The sequence below is a fragment of the Phaenicophaeus curvirostris genome, chromosome 3 (genome assembly GCF_032191515.1).
Source record: "Phaenicophaeus curvirostris isolate KB17595 chromosome 3, BPBGC_Pcur_1.0, whole genome shotgun sequence".
NCBI lineage: Eukaryota > Metazoa > Chordata > Aves > Cuculiformes > Cuculidae > Phaenicophaeus > Phaenicophaeus curvirostris.
Genome location: NC_091394.1, coordinates 63,369,697 through 63,393,531, shown reverse-complemented (window position 1 = coordinate 63,393,531; position 23,835 = coordinate 63,369,697). Strand labels below are relative to the sequence as shown.

At 37.6% G+C, this 23,835-nt stretch overlaps 1 protein-coding gene across 1 annotated transcript in view; it reads left to right on the top strand.

The window, feature by feature from the left end:
* ARFGEF1 (ARF guanine nucleotide exchange factor 1) overlaps positions 1 to 23,835 on the top strand; it is a 102,447-nt gene that overhangs the window by 76,729 nt on the left and 1,883 nt on the right. Inside the window, exons 21-38 of the mRNA XM_069854205.1 lie at positions 661 to 819; positions 1,183 to 1,333; positions 5,189 to 5,279; positions 6,377 to 6,417; positions 6,517 to 6,686; positions 7,311 to 7,462; positions 7,624 to 7,796; positions 8,788 to 8,948; positions 9,479 to 9,609; positions 11,231 to 11,360; positions 12,310 to 12,445; positions 12,533 to 12,671; positions 17,012 to 17,081; positions 19,351 to 19,480; positions 20,317 to 20,456; positions 20,815 to 20,983; positions 22,372 to 22,510; positions 23,411 to 23,528. Of these exons, the coding sequence (XP_069710306.1) occupies positions 661 to 819; positions 1,183 to 1,333; positions 5,189 to 5,279; positions 6,377 to 6,417; positions 6,517 to 6,686; positions 7,311 to 7,462; positions 7,624 to 7,796; positions 8,788 to 8,948; positions 9,479 to 9,609; positions 11,231 to 11,360; positions 12,310 to 12,445; positions 12,533 to 12,671; positions 17,012 to 17,081; positions 19,351 to 19,480; positions 20,317 to 20,456; positions 20,815 to 20,983; positions 22,372 to 22,510; positions 23,411 to 23,528 (2,400 nt within the window). The remainder of the gene's footprint in view (positions 1 to 660; positions 820 to 1,182; positions 1,334 to 5,188; positions 5,280 to 6,376; positions 6,418 to 6,516; positions 6,687 to 7,310; positions 7,463 to 7,623; positions 7,797 to 8,787; positions 8,949 to 9,478; positions 9,610 to 11,230; positions 11,361 to 12,309; positions 12,446 to 12,532; positions 12,672 to 17,011; positions 17,082 to 19,350; positions 19,481 to 20,316; positions 20,457 to 20,814; positions 20,984 to 22,371; positions 22,511 to 23,410; positions 23,529 to 23,835) is intronic.

Sequence of the window (23,835 nt, the reverse complement as noted above, 5' to 3'; positions counted from 1 at the left end):
GAGGAGTTTCCATTGCCGTTTGCAGATTCCCTGTACTTAAAAATCAGGTACCTACATGTGAAACATTCCTTTTTGTGATACTGATTTAATCTACCTGGATAACAGGTGACTTGCTGTTTATCCACCCATGACGGTCTCACCCCACAAGGTTCTGAGATGCTCCAAGAGGCGTAGGTTAAATCAGATATATTTTGAGCAGAGGAACTGGCACAACATGCCTTCTAGGTAACTTATTTAGGTTCTTTTGCCAAAAAGAATAAAAATCCTACAACTTGACTCTCCTAAGGCAGCATTTTCGTAGTACAAGAATATTAAAAGCTTAGCTAAGAAGCCACATTTCCTCTGAAACAGCGTCCAGTTTCCCCAAAAAGCCCCTCCTAAATGTAAGTCAACAAAACCTAGAAACTGAACAACCACGTGTGTGTTCTATGCTGTCAGACTTTACCCTTCGTGTTCCTAAATAGAGGGAGCCTGATTTTATCCCACAGCTTTATACAGAAGAACATGAGATATTTTCACTGTTTAGAATACTTTGTAAATCCTAGGAAGAGAGGGGTAAACTATGTAGTTGTTGAAATCACACACATAGTACTAAGAACAAGAAACTGAGAAAATACTTACAAGGCAATTTTATTTGATTTTTTTTCCTCCCATTTATAGCTTGAAAGAGATGCCTATGTCCAAGCATTAGCAAGATTTACATTACTCACAGTGAGTTCTGGTATTACTGAAATGAAGCAGAAGAATATTGACACAATTAAAACTCTCATCACGGTGGCTCATACGGATGGAAACTATTTAGGAAATTCCTGGCATGAGGTACAAGAGCTATTTGTACTTAAACTGCAAGAAAGCACGTGTACTGGTTTTAAACACAGTAGAATTCTTGTTTGTGCATAAATACAGTGGGTTTTTTTAAATAAGTGCTAAGTATATACTTTTGTACATACACGATGTAGAATTGTGGATTGTGTGGCCAGTTGAAGTGGCAAATCATGTCAAAGTGAGAAATAAAATTGTGGGAGACTAATCCAATCGTATTTAAATTAATGTTCCTTTTAGGCAGAAGAACAGAAATACTTGTCCTTGAGTGTTCAGATCTGCCCAAAGATTGATTGACTTATTTATTTATATTTCAAACTGCTTTTTGTTGATAAACAACTTCTCTATTCTCTGGAATAGATTCTGAAATGCATCAGTCAACTTGAACTGGCACAGTTAATAGGAACTGGAGTAAAACCTCGCTACATCTCAGGGACAGTGCGTGGCAGGGAAGGTTCTTTTACTGGAACGAAAGATCAGGCACCTGATGAATTTGTGGGGCTGGGCCTGGGTAAGTAATGCAGATATGAAGTATTTTGTTTAGCTGGCTTCGTTCAGACAGATTTGTCCTTTGTTTTGGTAAAGTTTGTTCTTTGTTTTTGTTACTGTTGACTGTGAGATTTGGAGACGAGACCATGTAGTAGTCCTTGTAAAACTGTCTTTGGCTTTGAAAAGATCTGTTCCTACTTCTGGATGGGTTTTATTTTTTTATTTACTGGGTCGGGAGAGTGGGAAATATGAGAAAATAATACATTATTCATTTCTAATAAAATATAGCTGACAAAGTGAGACTATATTGCTGATGGTATGATCAGATTTAATAATACTGCAGTGTTAGTGCACAAAGTATTTTACCAAACAGGCAAGTTAGCATGTGTAGGTTAAGCATCCTCTTATGAAACTTCGTGAGAAATACGCGGTATTCAGATCAAGTGGGAGATGAGACTAGCTTAAATTCTGAAATTGTATTTCCCCCTCTTGTGGTTACTTTAGTACTGAATGTGCCTTATTTAGATTGGCCTGAGAGCCAAAATCTACTCCTTAAATGAGCTGTTGTTTCCTGTCCTCCTAGAAAAGTATACCAGTCTTACCTTAAATTGTCTTTAAAAAATTGAGTGATTTATTTAATTAAGTTGGAAAACCATTAAAGACATAGAGGTGTAGGGTATTGGGAAGCTGTGGAAAGCATCAAGGAAGTTAATATAGTTCCACTTGACTGTTCAAAAGTTTCAGTTTTAGAATGATGCTCAGTATCTCTTGTGTTTTGAACAACTTCCCACAACTGAGCAAAAGCTTTGTTGCATTCCCTCAATTTTTCATGTAACTATGTAAGAAGCAATGATTGTTTTACTAGTTTCCCGGACCTTAGCCCTCAATTAGTCCTAATCATCTGCCTTTGTGTTCTCCTCAGACAGTTTTTGTATTCTGCAGACAGTCCTTTTCTTTCCATTGTGCTCTCTGTTTGCTCTCCTGCCTCTGTGTACTCCCCTCACCTTGCCAAGAACTGCTGAAGGGAAACCTTGTGCCTGGAAATGAATGCGTCTGCCAATATCTCATACACTGAGCTTCTTCCTGCCCTTCCAAAGTGCATCTTAAAGTTTAGTGTTCCCTGATGACCTTTCCAGCTTTGCTGTTTCCAAATGATGGCAGTTTCTCTATGCTGAAGTGACTGGTCTTTAAAAGTTTTGAGTCCTAATAGCTCAAGAACGTAAACTGCAGTCAGGTGTCTCTAAATCATACTTGCTAGTTGTTGGTGTAGATCCAGCTTATAAAGACTTTTCTCCCCTCTGTCAACTATGTTTCAAAGGAAACAAGTCTATGCCCACATGCATAAAATGCTTCGCTCTGAATTGAACTTCTGGAGTGCTTTTTACAGTGCACATATGGAAACTTAACGTTTTTCGTTTTCCCCCCTCCCCTTTGTTTTCCCCTCCTCTCCCCTTCGTTTTCCCCTCCTCTCCCCTTTGTTTTCCCCTCCTCTCCCCTTTGTTTTCCCCTCCTCTCCCCTTCGTTTTCTCCCCCTCTCCCCTTCGTTTTCCCCTCCTCTCCCCTTTGTTTTCCCCTCCTCTCCGCTTTGTTTTCTCCCCCTCTCCCCTTCGTTTTCTCCCCTTCTCCCCTTCGTTTTCTCCCCCTCTCCCCTTCGTTTTCTCCCCCTCTCCCCTTCGTTTTCTCCCCCTCTCCCCTTCGTTTTCTCCCCCTCTCCCCTTCGTTTTCTCCCCCTCTCCCCTTCGTTTTCTCCCCCTCTCCCCTTCGTTTTTCCCCTCTCCCTTTCATTTTCTCATTTTCCTTTTCCTTAGTATCACTTCAATCTTGCAGGAGAATGCCCAACTCAAAAGAATTTGGGTTTTGTATGCTATGGGGCTGATAGAACAGTGTCATTTGCTAAATTATGTTAGTTTTTTCACTCTTCTCCACAAATCCTGTGTTGCAGATACTTAATTTTTTTTCTGTGATTACTCTGCAATATCCTTTGGAACTATGGCTTTCAAACAATCTCCCTATAAACCTAAATTCCTGTGAAGACCCCATAGTGTGTATGTCCATATATAGAAGCACGTTTTACAGGAAACAGGTTGTTTAATTGGATTAAGTGAAGTTGCAGCCTGGTGACACAGAAGCTTCGTCTTTCAAACCTGCTTGCAAAATCAGACAAGCATAAGCAGCAACATTCTAACTTCTTTCTGAACTTAGAAGTGTGTGCTTTTTAAAGAATAAAACCAGACCAAGCCCCCAAAAAACCCTTTGCTCATTTACTGCCTGCACAAAGATTCAGGTGTGCACACTTCCAGCATCTGTATTTGAATGTCTTCATCAGTCTTTTTACATTATTTCCCTGCTGTCGCCCTTTTTTGTATTACTTAAAAGTTAAAAGTCATCACAAGCATGTGGATTGTAAATGTAAACAAATAAGCATCAGTTTCTTCGCTTCTTTGGTAGGGTTGTTTTCTTACTTGGATTTGTAACTGAGAAGTTCAGCTTTCTTCTACTCTACTCTCTGTTCACAAAATCAGAAGACAAAGCCTGCTGCTGTGAGTGGATCGTAGCCAAAGTGTACTTCTTATGTAACCAGAAATCCTTTCTGGACAGTGAGAATCTGAAGAATCAGGTTTTTGTAAAGCAGATTTTTATTGGTGACTGTTTCACTGTAAAAGATCTCATAACTATTGAAATATGAATCTGCTGTACGTTTAAGTTTCCCACTATGCATTATAAATCCTGTGATAATAAGGAATTCTTATGTAAACTGGCAGAGTTGGTGTCATTTACCTGACTTCTTGGAAATAGTCTTTTAAATTCATTTCACACAGCTGCTTGTCTGATGTTTCTTATCTGACATGTCACCAAGATTCAAGCTAATTGATAGTGTGTGCTCATAAGAGAAGCCTTGATCAAACCCAACAGTATTATAAGTTTCTGAAATGCTGGTAGAAGGTTATGTATGCATGCATGTATGTACAGAAAGATTGCTCCATAAATGCCCTAGAAAAATACTCCATATGGGTCAGTTTATCTAGATTTGACAGCCCGTCATTTCCAGTCACCTCCAAGAGTGGAACACAGCAAGGCTCAGAATCAGTTTGAAGCACGAGAACTTTACAGCTCTGCAGAGCTCTGAGAACAGAACTGCTCTTCTTTCAGTCTGCTGTTCTCCTTTATTGTGCCAGTAGGGTGCCTAAGGGAAAAAAATCCCTTAAACACGGGGTAGGTGGAGTTACCAAGAACGGTGTAAAGATTCCTGCTCCTTTTTCTCCTTTTTTTTGATGAGGGTGGAGAGGGGCTTAGAGACTGCCAGTTTCTAGCCTCCAAAATAAGCATTAGTATTTTTATTTACAGATGTTTCTCACTATTGTTAGGTGATAATTCTGTTGTACTTGAGATGTAGCTTTAAGATGGAGTTGTGATGGGAGCTCTTCTCTGAATGATTGGAAAGAAAACTTACCAGGATGGATTTACTTGCTACTCATATAGCGTGAAAAGTTCTCTATGTGATACCCTCTATCATATGTTGTATCCTCTGCCATATTTATTTTAAGTAGCAGGATTACCAAAAATCCGTTGGAGGATGAAGAGAAAAAGGTGGTTGTTGTTTTTTTTGATTTTTTTCTGTTCATGCATTTTTTTTCTAATGTGGGCAATTTTCTGGGACTAACATAATTTATACATGGATAGAGAATTTAGAGAATTAGGACTTAGACCAGCATGCAACTTTTCACCGAGATGCCCAGCTCATGCAAGGGAAATCAATAATGTACTTCATTTTCATTAATTAAAAAATTATTTATTTGTAGTGGCACGACTTCTCTTCGTCTTTATTCCCAGCTCTTTCTATGTCTCTTACCCATTTTTCAAATTTTGTTCTCTGTAGTTGGCGGAAACGTGGATTGGAAGCAGATAGCAAGTATTCAGGAATCCATCGGTGAAACTAGCTCCCAAAGTGTTGTCGTTGCTGTAGACAGGTATTGTACTAAATTTGTTATTGCCACCTCAGGCTTGCTAAACAATATTTGCATGCACTGTATTAATAATAGAACACTACTAGTTCACCCCGGTTTGGGATAAACTACATAAATGTTACCATATTAAAGTGCTTTTGGTTCTGTGGGTTTTTTCATTTTTATGGAGAAGTATTTTTGCAAGAAGGACCAGAAGAAAGATTAGGCCAGAAGCCTTTATACTGATATAAAAGTTCCAGAATGAAAACTGCTGCACTATAGTAAGGTATAGAAAATCTTATTTTGCATTAGTGCTAGGAGTGTTATTGACATTAACATTTTTCTTCTAAGTGTAATTACTGACTCTCTGCTTTCCTCTAGGTTATGTAGATGTTGCCTGAAGTTACCAAAATTATTATTCCAGTCTTCCTTTCTGTGAATCATATTTATCATAACTGAATTTGAGCAGGCATAATACATAAATATTCCCTGTTTATGTTGTAAAGTACTGATCATACTGGAATGTTAATGGATCTTGCTCTCTCAGCAAATAAGCCAAAAACCATCATTTTCTTAATGGTTGTCAAAATTGACAGTACAAAGTTATATCATTCTGAAGGCTTACAAGCGTTTCTGTGATTGAGTACAGGCAGCAAAATCGATGTCGATTCAGTGAAAGCTGCCTTGCAGTAAAATCACATAAAGCGAACTGGGGGCTTAATGTCAAGCATAGTAGCTCTTTAGGTTTGTGGTATTCCCCCCGACTTGAGAATGGGAAGTATTTTGAGTATCTGTTCCTCATGGCAAATAGGAATTTTGCACTCTGGTGAAGTTTGACTTCTGTGTTTGGAGTAGGGCTGAATAGTTTATAAACTGCTGGTGAGCAGATAGCATTAGAAACAATGCTCACCCCCCAGCCTCTACACGTCCTTATGGGGGTTATTTTTTAAATATTAGAAATTATTGAAATATTTATTATTTTATTGTCAAAACTCAGTATTTTTCCACAATTACCAATTGTTTTTTAATAAATAGAAGTAGTCACTTGGTGTCTATATATTTTAACTGTCTTGAGTATGTGTTTAATAGACAGTAACAATGCCTTAAACTGTGCTTTACAGAATATTTACGGGATCTACAAGGTTGGATGGAAATGCTATTGGTAAGTTTTATTTTTTCCCCACCCCCCCTGTAAATTACAAGGCAGCTTTGTCTTGAACCTTGGAAAAATATGACATTAAAATCTGTGGTCATTTAACAGTGGATTTTGTTCGGTGGCTTTGTGCTGTATCTATGGATGAACTGCTGTCTGCTACCCACCCTCGAATGTTCAGTCTGCAGAAGATAGTAGAGATTTCTTACTACAACATGGGCCGGATAAGGCTACAGTGGTCTAGAATCTGGGAAGTTATTGGAGATCATTTTAATAAGGTACCCCTGTTAATGATTTTACTGCACACTCCTTGATCAATAGAAATGAATTTCATTTAGGGATTTGTTGGAAAGTTGTGCTCATTGAATTTTACTGGGTTTTCTATTCTGTACAAGTAGCTTAAAACACAATAAAAATTGTAAAGCTGGAAAGGCCTTTGAAAAGGCAGAGGTACACAATATAATAAATGTAAGAGCAGGAGTATACATCAAGTTATTTGTTGTGACTGGGCTCTAGAACTCACTGCCTCTAGTTATGTATTTTATTTTGGGGGGGTCTTTTATGAATCTTGAGGTAAGGAGTTGTTTTCTGTTCAAGTCTATTTTGACTGTTTAGCAGATGAATGTTTGACATGCGTTTTTAATACAGCTTGTCTTTCAAGACAGCTTGCTTATTCTTATAAAGTTTTGAATGCCAGGATATGAAATTTAGAAAGTATCTGGAATTGGTTAGGGATTATTATACTGCATTACCGATGTGGTTTATGGAATTGACTACTCTTTAATTTTGTTATATTTTCCAGTACTGCTTAGTTTTCCATTATCAAATGCAAAGGCAGCTTGGGCTGATACCATAAAAATCCTGATGCAAGCTTACTAAGCATTTCTGTTCTGCGTTACCAGGTTGGCTGTAATCCCAATGAAGATGTAGCTATTTTTGCAGTGGACTCGTTAAGGCAATTATCAATGAAGTTCTTAGAAAAAGGAGAACTTGCTAACTTCCGATTCCAGAAGGACTTCCTAAGACCATTTGAACATATCATGAAGAGGAACAGGTAATAACATACAATTAACTGAATTTTCTGGGACCATGAGCACCAACTTTTGCAATCGATGTTTCAAATTGGTTTTGTAAAATCAGTTGCTGGAGAGCTATACTATTTTAGTTGATTATGTAATTTAGTTTAAACAATTGTTGCTTATTATCTTAATGTAGGTCTCCTACTATTCGAGACATGGTTGTACGGTGTATTGCACAGATGGTAAATTCCCAGGCTGCTAACATTCGCTCTGGCTGGAAAAACATTTTTTCAGTGTTTCATCTGGCAGCTTCAGATCAGGATGAAAGTATAGTGGAACTTGCATTCCAGACTACAGGACACATTGTCAGTGAGTATTAACAGTATTCAGGCATCATGAAAGTGTATGTGACCCCAGAGACTGAACCTTTGTTTATCTATTGGCCCTACAGCCAGCATAGTAAAGGCTGCTTCATGCTGTAGAACCAATGTTTTACGCTTTTCAGCCAGTCCTCTCGGAAACCATGGAAGTAACTCAGTGAGATTATAGTTATCTGTCTTCCTTTATGCCTTTAAAGAAAACGCCAACTATCTCTTTTGTAGCATTCTGTAGTAAAACGAGACAAGACTTAGATAAATTTACTTAATGTGTACGTTTCATTTAAGTGAAGAATTTTATTTCCTCCCACCCCACAAAAAAAAATAAATGTATAGTCATTTTACTGGTATGTTATTTGCCTGTCTTTTTCCTTGTTTCTGAATTGTCTATGTCCCTGCTTAGGAGAAAGTGCTGAGCTGAGCTGGGTGGCCCTCTGATTTTTGTTTTTAACTTCTGATTTTAATCTAGATCCCAGGCTTTAAGTGTGATAAGGGATCTCTTTTCATTCTCTCTCAACCTCTGCAAGTTCCTAAAACTTTTTCAGCATTGATGAAGAATTTTTTTTTCCTCAAAAGTGACAATTTAAAATCAAGGCAACAGGACTGTATTGCTGAGAGAAGTCCTTTTCTAGATGTAACTCCATGCTTTACGTAGCCCTCTTAAGTTCCAATCACACAGACTAGTATAATGCAGTAAGCTTATAGTTCTGTTCTTGCTTAACTGTAATATTTCCCTCCTTTAGAGTAGGTTCTACCTTGATTTACTTTAGACACTTATTTACTGTGAGAATAGAATGCCCTCTAGGTGATTTTTTTTTTTCAGTTGAGCATTTATTTTTTAGTTTTTATTACTACTTGCGCATTTGACAGCACAATCAATGAACCAATCTCTCATGACTTCTGTTAAAATCAGTACCTATTAGAATTAATAGATTTTAAGACATGACACTTTTTTTTTCCTTCTGTTCACACTTCTCTTCCAGCAATTGTGTTTGAAAAACATTTCCCAGCAACCATAGATTCTTTCCAGGATGCAGTAAAGTGCTTGTCTGAATTTGCCTGCAATGCAGCATTTCCAGATACCAGTATGGAAGCGATCCGCCTCATTCGTCACTGTGCAAAATATGTATCTGATAGACCTCAGGTATAGTCTGTATTAACTAAATTACAAGTCCTTTAATCAACAATGCCTTTGATAAAGAAAAAATTACTTGCTCTAACCTTACTGGCTCCCCTTCAAGTTTCAGTCATAAATAAGAAATGCACATTATTCAGAAGCAGTAGGGGTATAAAATGCCACAGATGTGGAAAATACCAGCAATTCTTTTTTTTATTATTATTTCTCTCATACACCCTCAATCTACCCAGTTCAGCTGGTGGCTGGCTTCCCTGAGAGCTGCTGTCATTAAGAGGCTCAGTCTGAACTGTGGGCAAAAAACAGCGCTTGAATGTATCATCTCATTTATTTTTTTGAGTTTATTTTTCATAATATACCAGCCATTACTTTGAAGAACACTTAACCTTCTCAGTAGTATTATTTTGATTGCCGGCTCACCTAAGTGTCAGGGTATAATACCAGTACAGCAGAGATTGTTATTTTCAGTCCAAATTGTGTTTTATTTTGAAGAAACTTAACTATTACGGCTCTGTATAACCCTGTGTTTGCTTCCAAAGGCATTCAAGGAGTACACAAGTGATGATATGAATGTTGCTCCTGAAGACAGAGTGTGGGTGCGAGGATGGTTCCCAATTCTGTTTGAGTTGTCCTGTATCATCAATAGATGCAAATTAGATGTAAGAACCAGGTAACAGTCAGTATTTGTAATTCTAATTTTAAAAGGCTTACTTTATATGTTTAAAATACAAACAAGTCTCTTAGTAAATGTAACCAGTCTAAAATGTCTTAGCATTTAATTTAGGTGATATCCCTGTGGGAACACCAGGCTTTTTCAAAATAACTTTAAAATAGATGTTGTGATGTAGAAATTAGGCCTGTATTCATTACATACAATTTTATTTTTCCCATTATAATATATAATGAAGTTACGTGTTAAATAGTTAAGTATTACATTTTCTTAAAACCAGATATTCTAATTGTCATGGCCCAATCTGGACAGTCCAGGGGTTGCTTGGGTAAGATTCAGTATCTCCCCGTAACATTTATGGGTTTGAGTAGCAAAAATCAGTCTCTGACAAAATGTATTTTCAGTGCCTGTTTAGGATCAGTAGCCATGAAATCACACAGATAAAGAACTATTTAAATAGTTCATTTGAAAATAAACTAAAGCTTAAGTAAATTAAAATGTAGTGACTGTTCTCTCTTTATTATAGAACCTGTAAACTATTTAAAACAGCTCAGCTCAGCTTACAGTCAGATGGAGTGGAGGCAGTTTAAGCATAGAACACAGTGAAATATAGAAGTCAACTTCTAACTTTCCTAACATACGACAAAAGCATTATTTTAACATGGAAGGTCAACTCTAAACAGTCAATATGCATTAAATCCTTTTCTTTTTTAAATAACTGGATTTATATCTTCTGTATTTTTCCAGTGGCAATACTGATCCACTGTATTCATTAGTAAATATAAATGTATAGTGTTCGATTCCATGATATGTGCCCCTGTTACTTAATTCCATTTTACTGATTTATTGTAGCTGACCTGTCAAAGCCTGGTATCACATTTCTGGTTTTGCTCTGTTTAAAACAAATGTAAAGTGCTCCATGGAATGTATGGGTTTAGTTTTAGTAGACCCCCCACAGCACAATTCTGTTGGAATCCTATTTTTTGGTTTTAATTGAACTCATGACCCCAGTCCTGTCTTTCTTACCTTGAGGATTTGAAAACTGGTTTTATAGTTAGATTCATTGACCGGTTGAAGATTGCAGAAATGATTGAAAGAAATAAAGCTTTGCTCTGACTTCCTGTAAAACACGACGATTTTTCTTGGTTATGGCTTTTTCCCTTATAAAGTGTATCCAGTTGCAGTTCTTATGCTAAATATGAGAGATTGTATATGGGTCATTTTAAGTTCACACACCTACATGCGAGCTAGGTGTCTAGACTCCATTTATAGCCAGTGAAGACAAATACTCATTTGTAGACCTCTGTCTCTTGAAAATACTTGTTCCTTTACTTTTGTGGACCTTCGTAAAGAAGTTATTTTCCTATTTTTATTCGAAATTACCACACTTATCAAAATTATTTTCTGGCTATTGCCTGTAACTTTTAAGAATTTTCCAAAGATACTGATTTTCCACTTAATTTTAGTGTAATAGTGTAACTGATGCACACACTTTCCAGGTCAGTATATAACATTCTTAACAGTATTTGAGTTTGTTGTTGCTATTGTGGTGGGACATACTTGGTCTCATGCGTGTCTTTTTTTATAACCCTTAATATATGTTGTTTGTTCTTCATTTCAGGGGCCTAACGGTAATGTTTGAAATAATGAAGACGTATGGCCATACTTACGAAAAACACTGGTGGCAAGACTTATTTCGGATTGTCTTTAGGATATTTGACAACATGAAACTACCAGAACAGCAAACTGAGGTGAAAAAAGTGGGGGAAGATAATTTACATGAGATCTGTAGTTAAAGTAGAATATAGGTTAACAAGTAATGCAAGGCAAACCTCAGAACTTCCATGGTTGAGCTGTGGTTCTAGTAGCTTTACTTAGTTTTATTAACATTCTGTTGGAGGTGTTGCCACTCTTGTCATTTTTTAAGCAGTGCGTTTAAGAAGACCACTAGTTTGCACTGCAAGCAATAGAGGAATATCATAAAATGCAACATATTTAGGGCTTGAAAGGAGAACCGCAGCAACAAGCAACAATGAAATGAAGCTTTTTGTGAGGAGTGAAGTCACAATTAGAAGAAAATAAGGTCTGCTAGTTCAAAACTTCTTGATGGCTACGAAAGAAAGGAAAAAAGTCAACAAAAATACCCAAAACAGTGCTATGCTTTCACTACACTCTTTTGACCAGCCAAACCTAGAACAGGTACTGTCCTAACAAGGAAGTGAAAGAGAAATAATTATGTGTAAATTAGCATGAGAAGTATAATCAAAATTGCCAACTGTTTGGGAGGCTCTGTGTGGCTGGAGGACATGTCTCACTTTCTAAGTTCTTATTCTCTGGGGAATATTTGGAATATACGCAGCAAACATAGCCTGGTGTTAAACTACTGTGCTAGGGTAGATGCTAAGCATAATCTCAAACTCAGTGTCACATCTTATGGTCAGTACTTGTCAGTGGTATAATCTGGTCTCTGAGAATCATTGATTGTTTCTCTAGTTTCCTAAAGCTGCCAGTTAGCAAAACAGAAGTTGCGCCTCCAAGTTCTGGGAGTTCTGAGATATGGAAAGGAATTACGTATCACTGTAAAGCAATTCGGATTGAGTAAATATATGTATATGTACATATCCATATGTCTTCAGGGATGTATATCCTAAAAATTTAGCCTTGAAGAAAGCTGTAACTATTTTTTTCCTTCCCTCCTAGAAAGCTGAATGGATGACAACTACTTGCAACCATGCACTTTATGCAATATGTGATGTATTCACACAGTATTTAGAAGTACTTAGTGATGTTCTTTTGGATGACATATTTGCACAGCTGTACTGGTGTGTGCAGCAAGGTAGGACTGTACCAAATAATGTTAAACAATGTAAACATTTTACTACGTTGAGTGTGAATAAACAAATGCACTCTTTGTCTTTTCCAGACAATGAACAACTGGCACGATCCGGTACAAATTGTTTGGAGAATGTCGTCATCCTAAATGGTGAAAAGTTTACCCTAGAAATCTGGGATAAAACTTGTACTTGCATGCTGGATATTTTCAAAACTACAATCCCTCATGCGTAAGATGACTGTTAATATTTATGCTTTGTAAACTAGTTTAGCTACATGACTTACTGATTTCAAATTGTTAAATATCTAGTCAGTGGGGTGAACAGAAAGCTGTTAGGTTATGCTTTGTAAGGCTTTTTAGGTGATAACGGAAGCAGTCTGTCTTCAAACATAAGCATAAATTAGGTGCTAGATGTACTTGTCCTGTGTTGTAGATGGTAGACTGTTAAATACTAGAAATACCCTATGGACATAAGAAAAAAAATCAACAACAAAAAGTCTGTAACTTGATTCAATTTTAAACTGTTAAAAAGTGCTGTCTGGCTTTTTCATCATTTTCTTTTTGATGCAGAAGAATGCTATTGATAGGCAGACTTTGCAATTTGTAATTGCATGTGAAGCATTCTGCACAGAATATGAGCTAAAATACTGCCACAGTCTTAGAGATTTAAGTCTCTGTGGTTGACAGTTAACTTCTGTCATATTTCTATGAATCCTAATCTTTCAGTGAAAATTATCTTGTGTATTTGGTAACTGTCTTTCCTTTCATGTTTATAACTACATGAAGTGTCTTGGAATAAGACTGTACCATTCCAAGTAGTGTCTTATACATACACATGATAGAATGGAATAATGAGAAATCACATCCAGCATTATACCAGGGGTTTTTCTCCCCTACCCTGACAATACTGGGGTGTAACACTACTTGCTTTCAAATCTGATAGTCTTAATGTGAACTGTTATATTAGTACTTGTCCTGTGTCTGCCAGCTAGTTCCTAGCCTTTGCTTCTGGGTATCACCTAGTTCAGGCCAGAAGATACCTGAAGCAAAAGGGAACCTTCTGCACGTCAGTCTTTCTTTAATTTTAGAGTTATCTATCAAATATGACTGTGAGAGAGCTTCATTCATGCTTAAAAGATGAAGTTAATCTCTAAATTAATCTGTAAGTCTTATAGATTTGTCTTTTCTCGCTTACTTTTCTATGGGAGTAGGTGTGAATTAACTGAATCAAAAATAAAAAAATACTAAATTAAAGCTAAAACTTCCTGGGAGCTAGCAGGACTTTTTTTTTTTTTTAATGTTGTTAACTGCCAAAACTAAAATTTGAAACCAGATCTCTGATGTAAAAGTCCAGTTCAATTAGCCCTAATTTATTACGTCTCATACTTTGAAAAATTTTGAAGCAAGTACTTATTAGCAAAACATTTGCTTTGATTACTATGTGTGATCAAAACTTAGATTGCTGGGTATTCTTATAGTTGAAACCCTTCTAGAGGAGCACTTAGGATGTCTTAATCTTTAGACACATTCAGAATACTTAGTTGCCTTTAGCTAGATCTGCTTTGAAATATGTGCCTTATTCCCTATGGCACTGCTACTTTTCAAACGGGTTTTTTTTTTTTTTAGGAGGGTAGTTGATATCTTCTTTAGCTTTTTGTTCTTTACTTCCCGTTTCCTTTTTTTCATTCTTCCTAAGACTTCTTTCAGAAATTCATTATATTATTCTTTCCTATATTACTGGGAGGTTCCCAACTTTTGCAGACCAAAGTAAATCTTAGTTGGTTTTAATATTTGAGTAATCCCTTGAGCATATGTAATCAGTCCTGTTTCCTGTCACGAAAGTACACCTGCTCTTCTCCAAGTAACTGTTGGGTGTTACAAAACTACTTGAAGCAGTCTTTTCTCTTTGACCATTTTGATTAAAGCTGAAGCTTTGTAGGTGGATAAGAAAAAAATACAAACAATATACAGATATTCTTTCATATCTTTAATGGAGACTTTGCATGCATTTTTCCCTTCTCTTTCTGAGCCCTCGGAGGATACTCTTTTTTCCTTCTTTAAAGCCCCTCCTTTTTTCCCCCCTTTCTTGTTGTGGGATCTGGTTCTTTTTCTGTGACTCCTGGTATGACTGGCATTTCATATTTGTATTTCTTGGTTGAAAACATTGAAATGAAGACAGAGACAAATTGCACAGTGGTATATGTGAAAGTTTAATGGGCAATTGCTTTATTGCTAATTGTCTTGAAATAGCCAGGTGCTATGAATCTCGAGTGTAAAAGGTATCTTGTGGCAGAGGTTTTTGTTAGTCTGATCGGGTAGGATTGCATCTGTTCTTTTTTAGCATTCATACAGAACATCTTTCAGATATTGTGTAACTTCTTCAATTTAAGAGTTGGAGATGTGGCTGCAAGAGTTCTTAGTTGCAGTACTAGCCGCCGCTGCTTCTTGGCAAGTTACCTTTTGGCAAAGAGAGATGATTATATTATTTCCTTGTTTGGAAAACTTACTACTGGAATATTTACTCAGGTACATATTTCAGTAAGGATCACTTACTAGAAAAACCCAAACCATACTCCTGCCAAGCTTCCGTAAAATCATTGAAGTGTTGATAGCTGAAGGTAGTAGCACAGAATCACACAGAATGGCTGAGGTTTGATGGGGCTCTGGAGGTTGTCTGGTCCAACATCCCTGCTCAAGCACAGCAGTCTAGCACAGTTTTCCCAGGACCATGTCCTGGCTTCTGCATGTCTCCAAGGAAGCAAGCTCTGCCCTGTCCCTGGCCAACCTGTGCCTGTGCTCAGTCACCTTCACAGTGAAGAATCTCCTGATGTTCAGAGAGAAACTCTTGTATTTCAGTTTGTGACTATTGCCTCTGGTCCTGGCACTGGGCACCACTGAAAAGGGCCTGGTTCTGTCTTTGCTCCCTCCCTTCAGGTATTCATAGACATTGATGAGACCACCCTGAGCCTTCTCTTCTCCAGACTGAACAGTCCCAGCTCTCTCTCAGCCTTTCCTCATAGCAGATACTCTAGTCTCTTAATCATCTTTGCAGCCTTTTGCTGGGCTCTGTCCAGTACCTCCATGTATCTCACACTGGCAAGCCCAGGACTGGACACAGTGCTGAGTAGAGGGACAGGATCACCTCCCTCAGTAATGAAGGTATTGAAAAGAATTGGACCCAATTCGGACTACTGGGGTTACACCAATAGTTACTGGCCTCCAACTAGACTTTACACCCCTCATCACCACCCTCTTGGCTTGGCCGTTCAGCCGGTTTTCAATCCACTTCATGGTTGCTTATCCAACACAGACTTTGTTAGTTCATTTTAATTGTTTACTTAATCTTCTTTTTATTGAACTTCTGTTCTGTTTATGACATTTTCATTGAAATTTTCTCATGCTTCATGAGAGGAAGTCTTGGCTTGCTGGTGCTGAAAATGCCAGGGTGAATGTCCTCTTGTCCTCAGGAAATTCAAGAGTTAAAATTGGTTCCTTACAGAATTTATGGTGATCTGGCCTCTGCTGGCTTATAATGGCTTGTTATTCCGATACCTCCTTTGGCACATGAAAGTTTAAGACTTCATAGCCTGAAAAAATATTACACCATGTTTAACAACCTTTCATTCAGAATAATCTTTAATTTGTGTTCTGGTAGCTTTCGAGAATCAGTTCAGTTCTCTGCTCTCCTTCATTTGTTGTCTCATGACGTGCCTCCAGATTTTCTGTTTTCTTACATCCCATTTACCTTTCTAGTCATATGGTCTTTAATTGCATGGACATCAGTGATTTGTTAATTTAGTTTCCTTAACACAATGAAAAAAAATCTCACTTGTGATACGCAGGCACAGAAGTCCATCAAGCATTGCCTCACGCAGATCGAGGCTAAATAGTTTGAGATCTTAACAATGACAAATAACTTTAATCTTACTTTGTAGCAATAGATTTGATAGAACAAGAGGTGATGGGGCCACTTAAGTTATTTCATTCAATTTCCCTCAATCCTTGACAGGCAGAGGCACCCTCAATAAGTTACAATTAATGTAGAAATTTCTTAGTGCTTAACTTAAGGCAAAGATCCTCAAGAAAACAACGTGCTATCAGAAAACAGCAGGGAAGAGATCAGAAGTGTGGTCAGTGACTTGGTACCTCACAATAGCAATGAATCCTAAGTGGAAATAGAACCCCATTACGGGGACATATCCCAGACAGAATGCAGAACATCCAGACGTTCATGCTGATTTGTCCTGGAGTAGATTCATTCCTTATTCCAGGTAAAGCTTGAGGCAGTATGAGAGAACAAGGCCCACTAATGGCACTACAGCACTACCTAAAGTCAAATCCAGTATTTCTGAGAAAAAGTAATCTATCTGCATATAATCCAGTTTCCGCCAATTGCCTTGGACAGACATGTTGAGTTTTATAAAACACAATACTTAATTTTTTTAATTTTCCATGAATTTAAATTAAAAGAAAGACCACCACCCCCCCACTGAAGTGGACTTTTTAGAGTATTGATTATGGTTTATATTTCAAACTTACTAAGTTTGGCACTCGTTTTGTGTTTGCAAGGCTGCTGACTTGGCGACCAGTCAGTGGAGAGTTTGGCTCTGGATCTCCCTCTGATGCAAAAGAAAAACTGGTAAGCTGGCAAAATAATAAAATACTTTAAAAGCTTGCAGGAGTTCAATATAAATGTATTGTGATGTAGGATAAGTGAAAAGTATACTTATTTTAAACCCATTTCTCAATTATTGTTTACATTTAGAAGTTTAATTTTTTTTCCAGATAAAGTGCTATTTAATGCTTAAAAATGACAAGGAATTAATGGGGAAAGAATTTTGTATTTGTCTGCAGTAAAGCTACTCTTCCAAAAGTTGGCTGTAGGTTGTTATCCATGTATGTTTTAGATAATGTTCTGTGTTTGGTACGTCTCTGTAATACTGTATTTAGGGTTTGTTTTCTGGTTTACGGCATGTTTTTTGTTTCATTTTGCTTAATATTTTCTTTGAAATATTGGCATCATGGGAAAATGCTGAAGGTGGAAAGATTGCCTGTTAGACTGACTTTTTTTTTTCCTTGAAATTTTCTCTGATAATAAGAACTTAAACATCAGTGTTTAGAAAATAGAAATAAACGTTTAGTAGCACTGATTGAATAAACTGATATAAAACTTGGATTTGCCTATGAGTGGCAGCCCTGCTACTTTGCTACTGATGAGAATTAGTTTAGCTTTTGGACATTCTCACAAGGTGAAGTTCTTCATAGATTAGTGAAGCATTTTATAAAAATGGTTCAAGAATATGGGCCCAAACAGGCTCTACTAAGAGAGACTGGCTCCTTCCATTTATCTTTATGGAGCGTTAACATAATTTGCTTACGACAGAGTGTAAAAGTTTGTGATGACTAGTTCCGATTATAAAGGTAATGTGACTGAATCTGCTTCCTATATCTTGATTCATTTGTAGTGGTTTGATGTATAAAACGTTTGATCTAAACATTGACTGTGGTTTTGATCAGTTTATGTCGAATATAATAGCATGCGATAGTGGCAAATATATTAAATATCTTAGTCATGAATAAATCTAAAGATCTTTTCTCTTTGAAATAGTTCAACGTGAATGTTTTAAAAAATCTTTTTTGTCTTCAATTTAAAAAGACACTTTACAACTTCAAAATTAACAGAACTTGTACAATAAATAGCATTAAAGAAGAAGTGGTTTGGACTTTTTCTTTTGGTAGGATAGAATTTTTGTAGGCTTTAGGTATTTCCACCTAATTTTTCTTCAGTTAGTTAAAATATAATGAAGCGTTCTACTATCTGTAGGCATAATACCTATTAAAAGTTTATTTGTATTTAGTAGTGATTAAGCTCTTGGTTATTTACTAGCATTAGAAGTTGATATGTTCTTAATAGGAGCTTTATGTATAGATTTAAATCTTGCTGACAGCCCAAGGCAGGGAATTAATGTGTAGCCTCCACTGGTACTTAGGGAACAAATGCCAACAGAAACACAGGGTTACTGAAAGGGACTAATTTCTGTATGTAACTGCTTTGCAGTTAATGGTAACGTATTTTGTTATTAATTATGTTAGTTACTTTTCCCTCTTCAACGAATGCTTTCTGAAATGAAAACAAATGTGTATTCCCATTGGTTTTAATACTTTACATTCAACTTATCAAGAAGGAAGATATTTATTAAAAAATAAACCAAAACAAAACCTCATCAATTCATCTTCCAAGGTCACGGAGTTCTAGCTTACAAGATGACATGATTTTAAATAAGCCTGATTTCATGGTATGCATGTATTCTTCTCCTTCGTCATTTTACTGTGGTAAATTCCTGCAGCACCTACAAATGTGTTAGGAGCTTAGAATTCAGAACGTTCAAGCGAGTGAAGGCAAGTAAAGATTAAAGTTTGATGATGCCTCATGTTGTTGGGATTTGTCATTTAGGAGCTGTGTGTTTGTTTTCACCAGTTATAAAAGGAATACAAATTCTCACAGAAGCTATTAGAGCTTTTCATTGTAGATCGAGGCAGAGACTGCACTTCCCAGTATCGGAACCTTGCGGCAAACATCATACACTTAATCTGGTCAAAGTCAAACCAACTGTTGGCTGACGTGCTAAATGCTTGGATGACCAAAAACCCTGTATGCAAAATAATATTCACTGACTTTGCTGTGTAATTAAGTATCTGTTACTTGTTAAATATTCAGTTCTTTCTCAGTAGGTGTTTTTTTGGGGTACATCTGTCTTTAATGCTAAGATCAAAAATGACTAAAGTGAATGAAAAAGTGCAGTATTGAAACAGCAAATGTCTTAAGTTGTGAAGAGCACGACATTACTGACAATGGCTCACAGAAGTTTTTCTGTAAGTTAATTTTTGGGGTTTGGCTTTCTTTTCAGGATACGATCTCACAGAAGTCAGTAGATATTCATGAGACTGTTCAGCCCAGGTCTTCAGATGGACGTCCGTATCAGCCCAGTGCAGGGTCCGCAGTGGGTGAAGAAATGAGCAAAGCCAGGCCAATTGCAAGTGCGTGTTTCTTAGTGATTTGGTATTTGATATCTGTTAAGAGCAATATTTAGCAGATATTTGATGTCTTTAGTTGTGGTCCCAACCATAACTTTAAAAACATAATGTGGGTGGAAAAAAAATGTATCAATTAAATTTTTGTCTCCATGTTGAATGACAGAATTCTGTTGGACTGGTGGGTCCACATTTTTTGACCTGCACTTTAAAAATCCAGAGTTCAGCTGCTAACTTGCAGGCTTTTTACCCAAAGCAAAATATTAGAAACAATACTCGCCTTATAATTCTCTGTAAATTAGTCTTTTTTTTTTTCCTAGAAAGTAAAGTTCTTCCTGTGCAGGATGCAACAGAAGCAATAGTTGGAAATAAAAGTCTGGTTAGACTGATTTGAAGAGACTGTATCTAATCCTTAAGGTGCTTTGTGCAAAGTTACGTGTGGGTGCTTAAAATGTTCATGTCTAAATGTTCATGTATTAGTATTTGCCAGAAGTACAAACAAGCATTGATAGTGTCAGTGCTATCTTAAGCCTCTTCTTTGCCATTGCACTGATGCTAATGAAAAGGTCACTAACATTGGTGATTTTTATGTAACAATGTACTGCCTAATATATGGCAGGTGACCTCAAAGTTAGGAAAAAGTTTTTTTAAAACCTGCTGAGCATTAACATGGTGATCAGTCCTGGTTTTAGAAGAGTAATTTGGATGGAGGATTCCTGGTTTCTTTTATGAATGTGCTTGAAGCTAAACTGTTCTTCAACTTAACTCCAAAATAGCTCAAAAATTAAAAACTGTTGCAGTTCTTTAATTAACAAGCAATTTTCATTTTCTTTTCTCTAAAGAATTTCCAGAACAGAAGTTATTTGCTGCACTTTTGATCAAATGTGTTGTACAACTGGAACTCATTCAGACTATCGACAATATTGTGTTCTTCCCAGCAACTAGCAAAAAAGAGGATGCAGAGAATCTAGCAGCAGCACAAGTGAGTAGAAATTGATAAGAATTTCTTTTTAACAGCTTTTTCTCTGGTGGATGAAGTTTCATAAACTCCTGGAACGTCTTCTGATTTAAAGGTGCTCAAGAATTTCTAGCAGACTGTTGAGATCTGTTACATGTCACATTAAATAGTGTTTGCTAGGCTGGGGCAGCACACAGTGGAGACTGAAACAAGTTTTGTTCAATGGGATTTATGTAACTGGGATGTGGATACAACTCTTAGTACAGTTTTGCGTTTAAATCAAAGTACAGGGAAAACTGGGTAGGATTGAGGTATCACAGGAGCTTGTGAATTTTTACTTGAAATTTCTTTTTTTGTTTGCTTTTTATTTATTTTTTAATAGAGAGATGCAGTAGACTTTGATGTCCATGTGGATACACAAGATCAAGGGATGTATCGTTTTCTAACATCACAGCAGCTTTTCAAACTTCTCGATTGTCTGCTGGAGTCTCACAGATTTGCTAAAGCATTTAATTCAAACAATGAGCAACGAACAGCTCTCTGGAAAGCAGGTGAGTCTGTCACCTTGGAGATATACTTGGTGGGAATGTGTTACTGTGCTTTGAATTGACCCCAAAACAGGTCAGAAGTGCATTGATGCTGAATGTAAGATTGAATATAGAATCACAGAATCACCAGGTTGGAAGAGACCCACCGGATCATCGAGTCCAACCATTCCTATCAAACACTAAACCATGCCCCTTAGCACCTCGTCCACCCGTGCCTTAAACACCTCCAGGGAAGGTGACTCAACCACCTCCCTGGGCAGCCTGTTCCAGTGCCCAATGACCCTTTCTGTGAAAAACTTTTTCCTAATGTTCAGCCTAAACCTCCTCTGGCAGAGCTTGAGGCCATTCCCTCTTGTCCTGTCCCCTGTCACTTGGGAGAAGAGGCCAGCAGCCTCCTCTCCACAACTTCCTTTTAGGTAGTTACAGAGAGCAATAAGGTCTCCCTTCAGCCTCCTCTTCTTCAGGCTAAACAACCCCAGCTCTCTCAGCTGTTCCTCATAAGGCCTGTTCTCCAGCTCCCTCACCAGCTTTGTTGCTCTTCTCTGGACTCGCTCCAGAGAATATAAGACTGTAGCTTATAACCCTAGAATCCCGAAGGAGAGGAGGCCTCATCTGTGCAGCTTTTGATTTCCTAAAATTTAAGGTTTCACTGGGTTACTGCTGCCAGGCTCATCCCTGGCTGTAGGGGCAAATCCCATGCTTGGAAGCTGCAGGCACAAAACCCCAGAGCTCGTTAGTGGGGCTTGTTTTATCTGCTGGTGTGTAAGTGGAATATGTATAATTTTTTGAAAAATGTGGAAGATGGGCTCTCTATAGCCTTGTGCTTAATCTGTTCCTTGCACCAAAGTCAGCTCTATTAATATTTTTAGTGATGAGTGCATATTATGAAGCTGCCTTGTGCCTCAGTGCATGCATAGCCAGAACCACTTCAGCCTGAGTGAGGTGGTATTCAGGTTTATGGGTATGCTTTTTGCTCATATGGGTCTCCAGTAGCAAAGTGACTTCAATATGCAGTAACAGCGTTGGAAACAATACTATTGTAGATATTTTTATCAAAACCAAGCAATAAAACAGCATAGACTGTAGATACATGGTTGAGACAAAATGGTCAATTGTTCAAGTGGTTGGAGTGTAACTCATCGTACACCCAGGTGCTTGGAAGCTTATGTTGAAACGGGTGCCAAACATAATTATGGTGCCCAAACACAGTTATGGTGCAAATGCACAGGTTAATATTTAGCAATACTCCATTGTACTAAGTGTCATGAGGAATTAATTACTCAAGGTGGTTCTTCTGGCTGTCTACGTGCAGGAGCCTTCTACTTAGAAGTAAGGGGAAGTGTCAGATGAAACAAAAAAAGAATCTAAATGGATGCTTTGAATTTCTCTAGGTTTCAAAGGCAAATCAAAGCCTAATCTTCTGAAACAGGAGACAAGTAGTCTTGCCTGTGGGTTGCGCATTCTGTTCCGTATGTACATGGATGAAAGCCGTACGAGTGCATGGGAGGAAGTCCAGCAAAGACTATTAAAGTAAGATCCTTGTAGCTGAACCTGCTGATGTTACTTCTGATACTAAAGTATGTTTATTTTTTGTTGAAAAGGATTTTCAGTAAACTTTGTAGAGCCAGTAGAGTGTGTTGGTGGTCACAGCAAATATTAAGAGTTTTTGTGTCACATGGCAAGTGCTGTGCCTCCAGCTAGTAAAACTGTCTCTATTTTTGTTCTCATTACATCTTTTGCAAGAGAGAACAAAGGGGTTTGTCACCTTGTGGGGTTTTTCTGCAGCTTGTTGGGTAGGTGGGGCATTGTTATAGCTCTTTTTGAAGCAGAACTGCTACCTAAAACCCTGCTCTTTTCTTCCAGTAACCTCAGATTTTAGGGAACTGCTGCTGTTTGTTCTCATGTGTAGAAATGAGCACTGGGCTTCAGAGGCCTATGGGTACACAGAAGCTTTTGGCTTTTTGGTTATTCATTACTGTGAACACTGAGGTTCACCTGAATGTTTTTAGTTTACAATGTCATTCAAGAAAGTGTTGGAATAAGAGAGGGCTTAAAACCGTGGCAGTAACGCAGTGAGAGTATTTTAAGGTTTACAGACCAAGGAGCAGAGCCATCAGCATGAGATTGACTTTTAAAGTGTACATTTTGTTTTGTCACCTATATTTTAATACCCCTCACAGAGCACCTGTTACACTCCAATTATAAGCACAAACAGGGCAGTTATGTTTTGTCAGCATAGTGAATGCTAAAGTCCTAGGATCTTGAGTTTTAGTTGAACAAAATCACTGCTTTCTGTTACTAATCAGGCTTTCAAGATGCTGTTCTACACCAAGGCTCTGCACTGGTATAGCTGCAAAGCCAAAGCTCCCTCTCTGCTGCAGAGCTTGAAATAAAATGTTGGTTCCTAGTTTTTGTGTCTTTTCTTTCTAGTGTCTGCAGTGAGGCTCTGAGTTATTTCCTCACTCTTACATCAGAAAGTCATCGGGAAGCCTGGACTAATCTATTACTCTTGTTTTTGACTAAAGTACTGAAAATAAGCGATGAAAGGGTAAGTAACTCTTTGGAATGGTATTTAAGACAGCGTTTATGGGTAATAAGCAGTTCCAGACCAGTTCTTCACCCACAGTTACATGGACTTGACTGTCAAAGCTCCTGCTGCTCTGTAGATGCTTTTTATTGAGGGAATGTGCGTCGGAACTGCGCTCGACATATACACAGTAACCGAGTGGGGGTGTAGTGAGTGGTAAAATGTGTCTGGGAAAACCTAAAAAGATGCTAGAATTCTTTAGAAGTGTGTGTTGAATTGCTTTGACCCTTCTTCTGCTGAGGAAGATGATCAGTGTCGATATTTTATT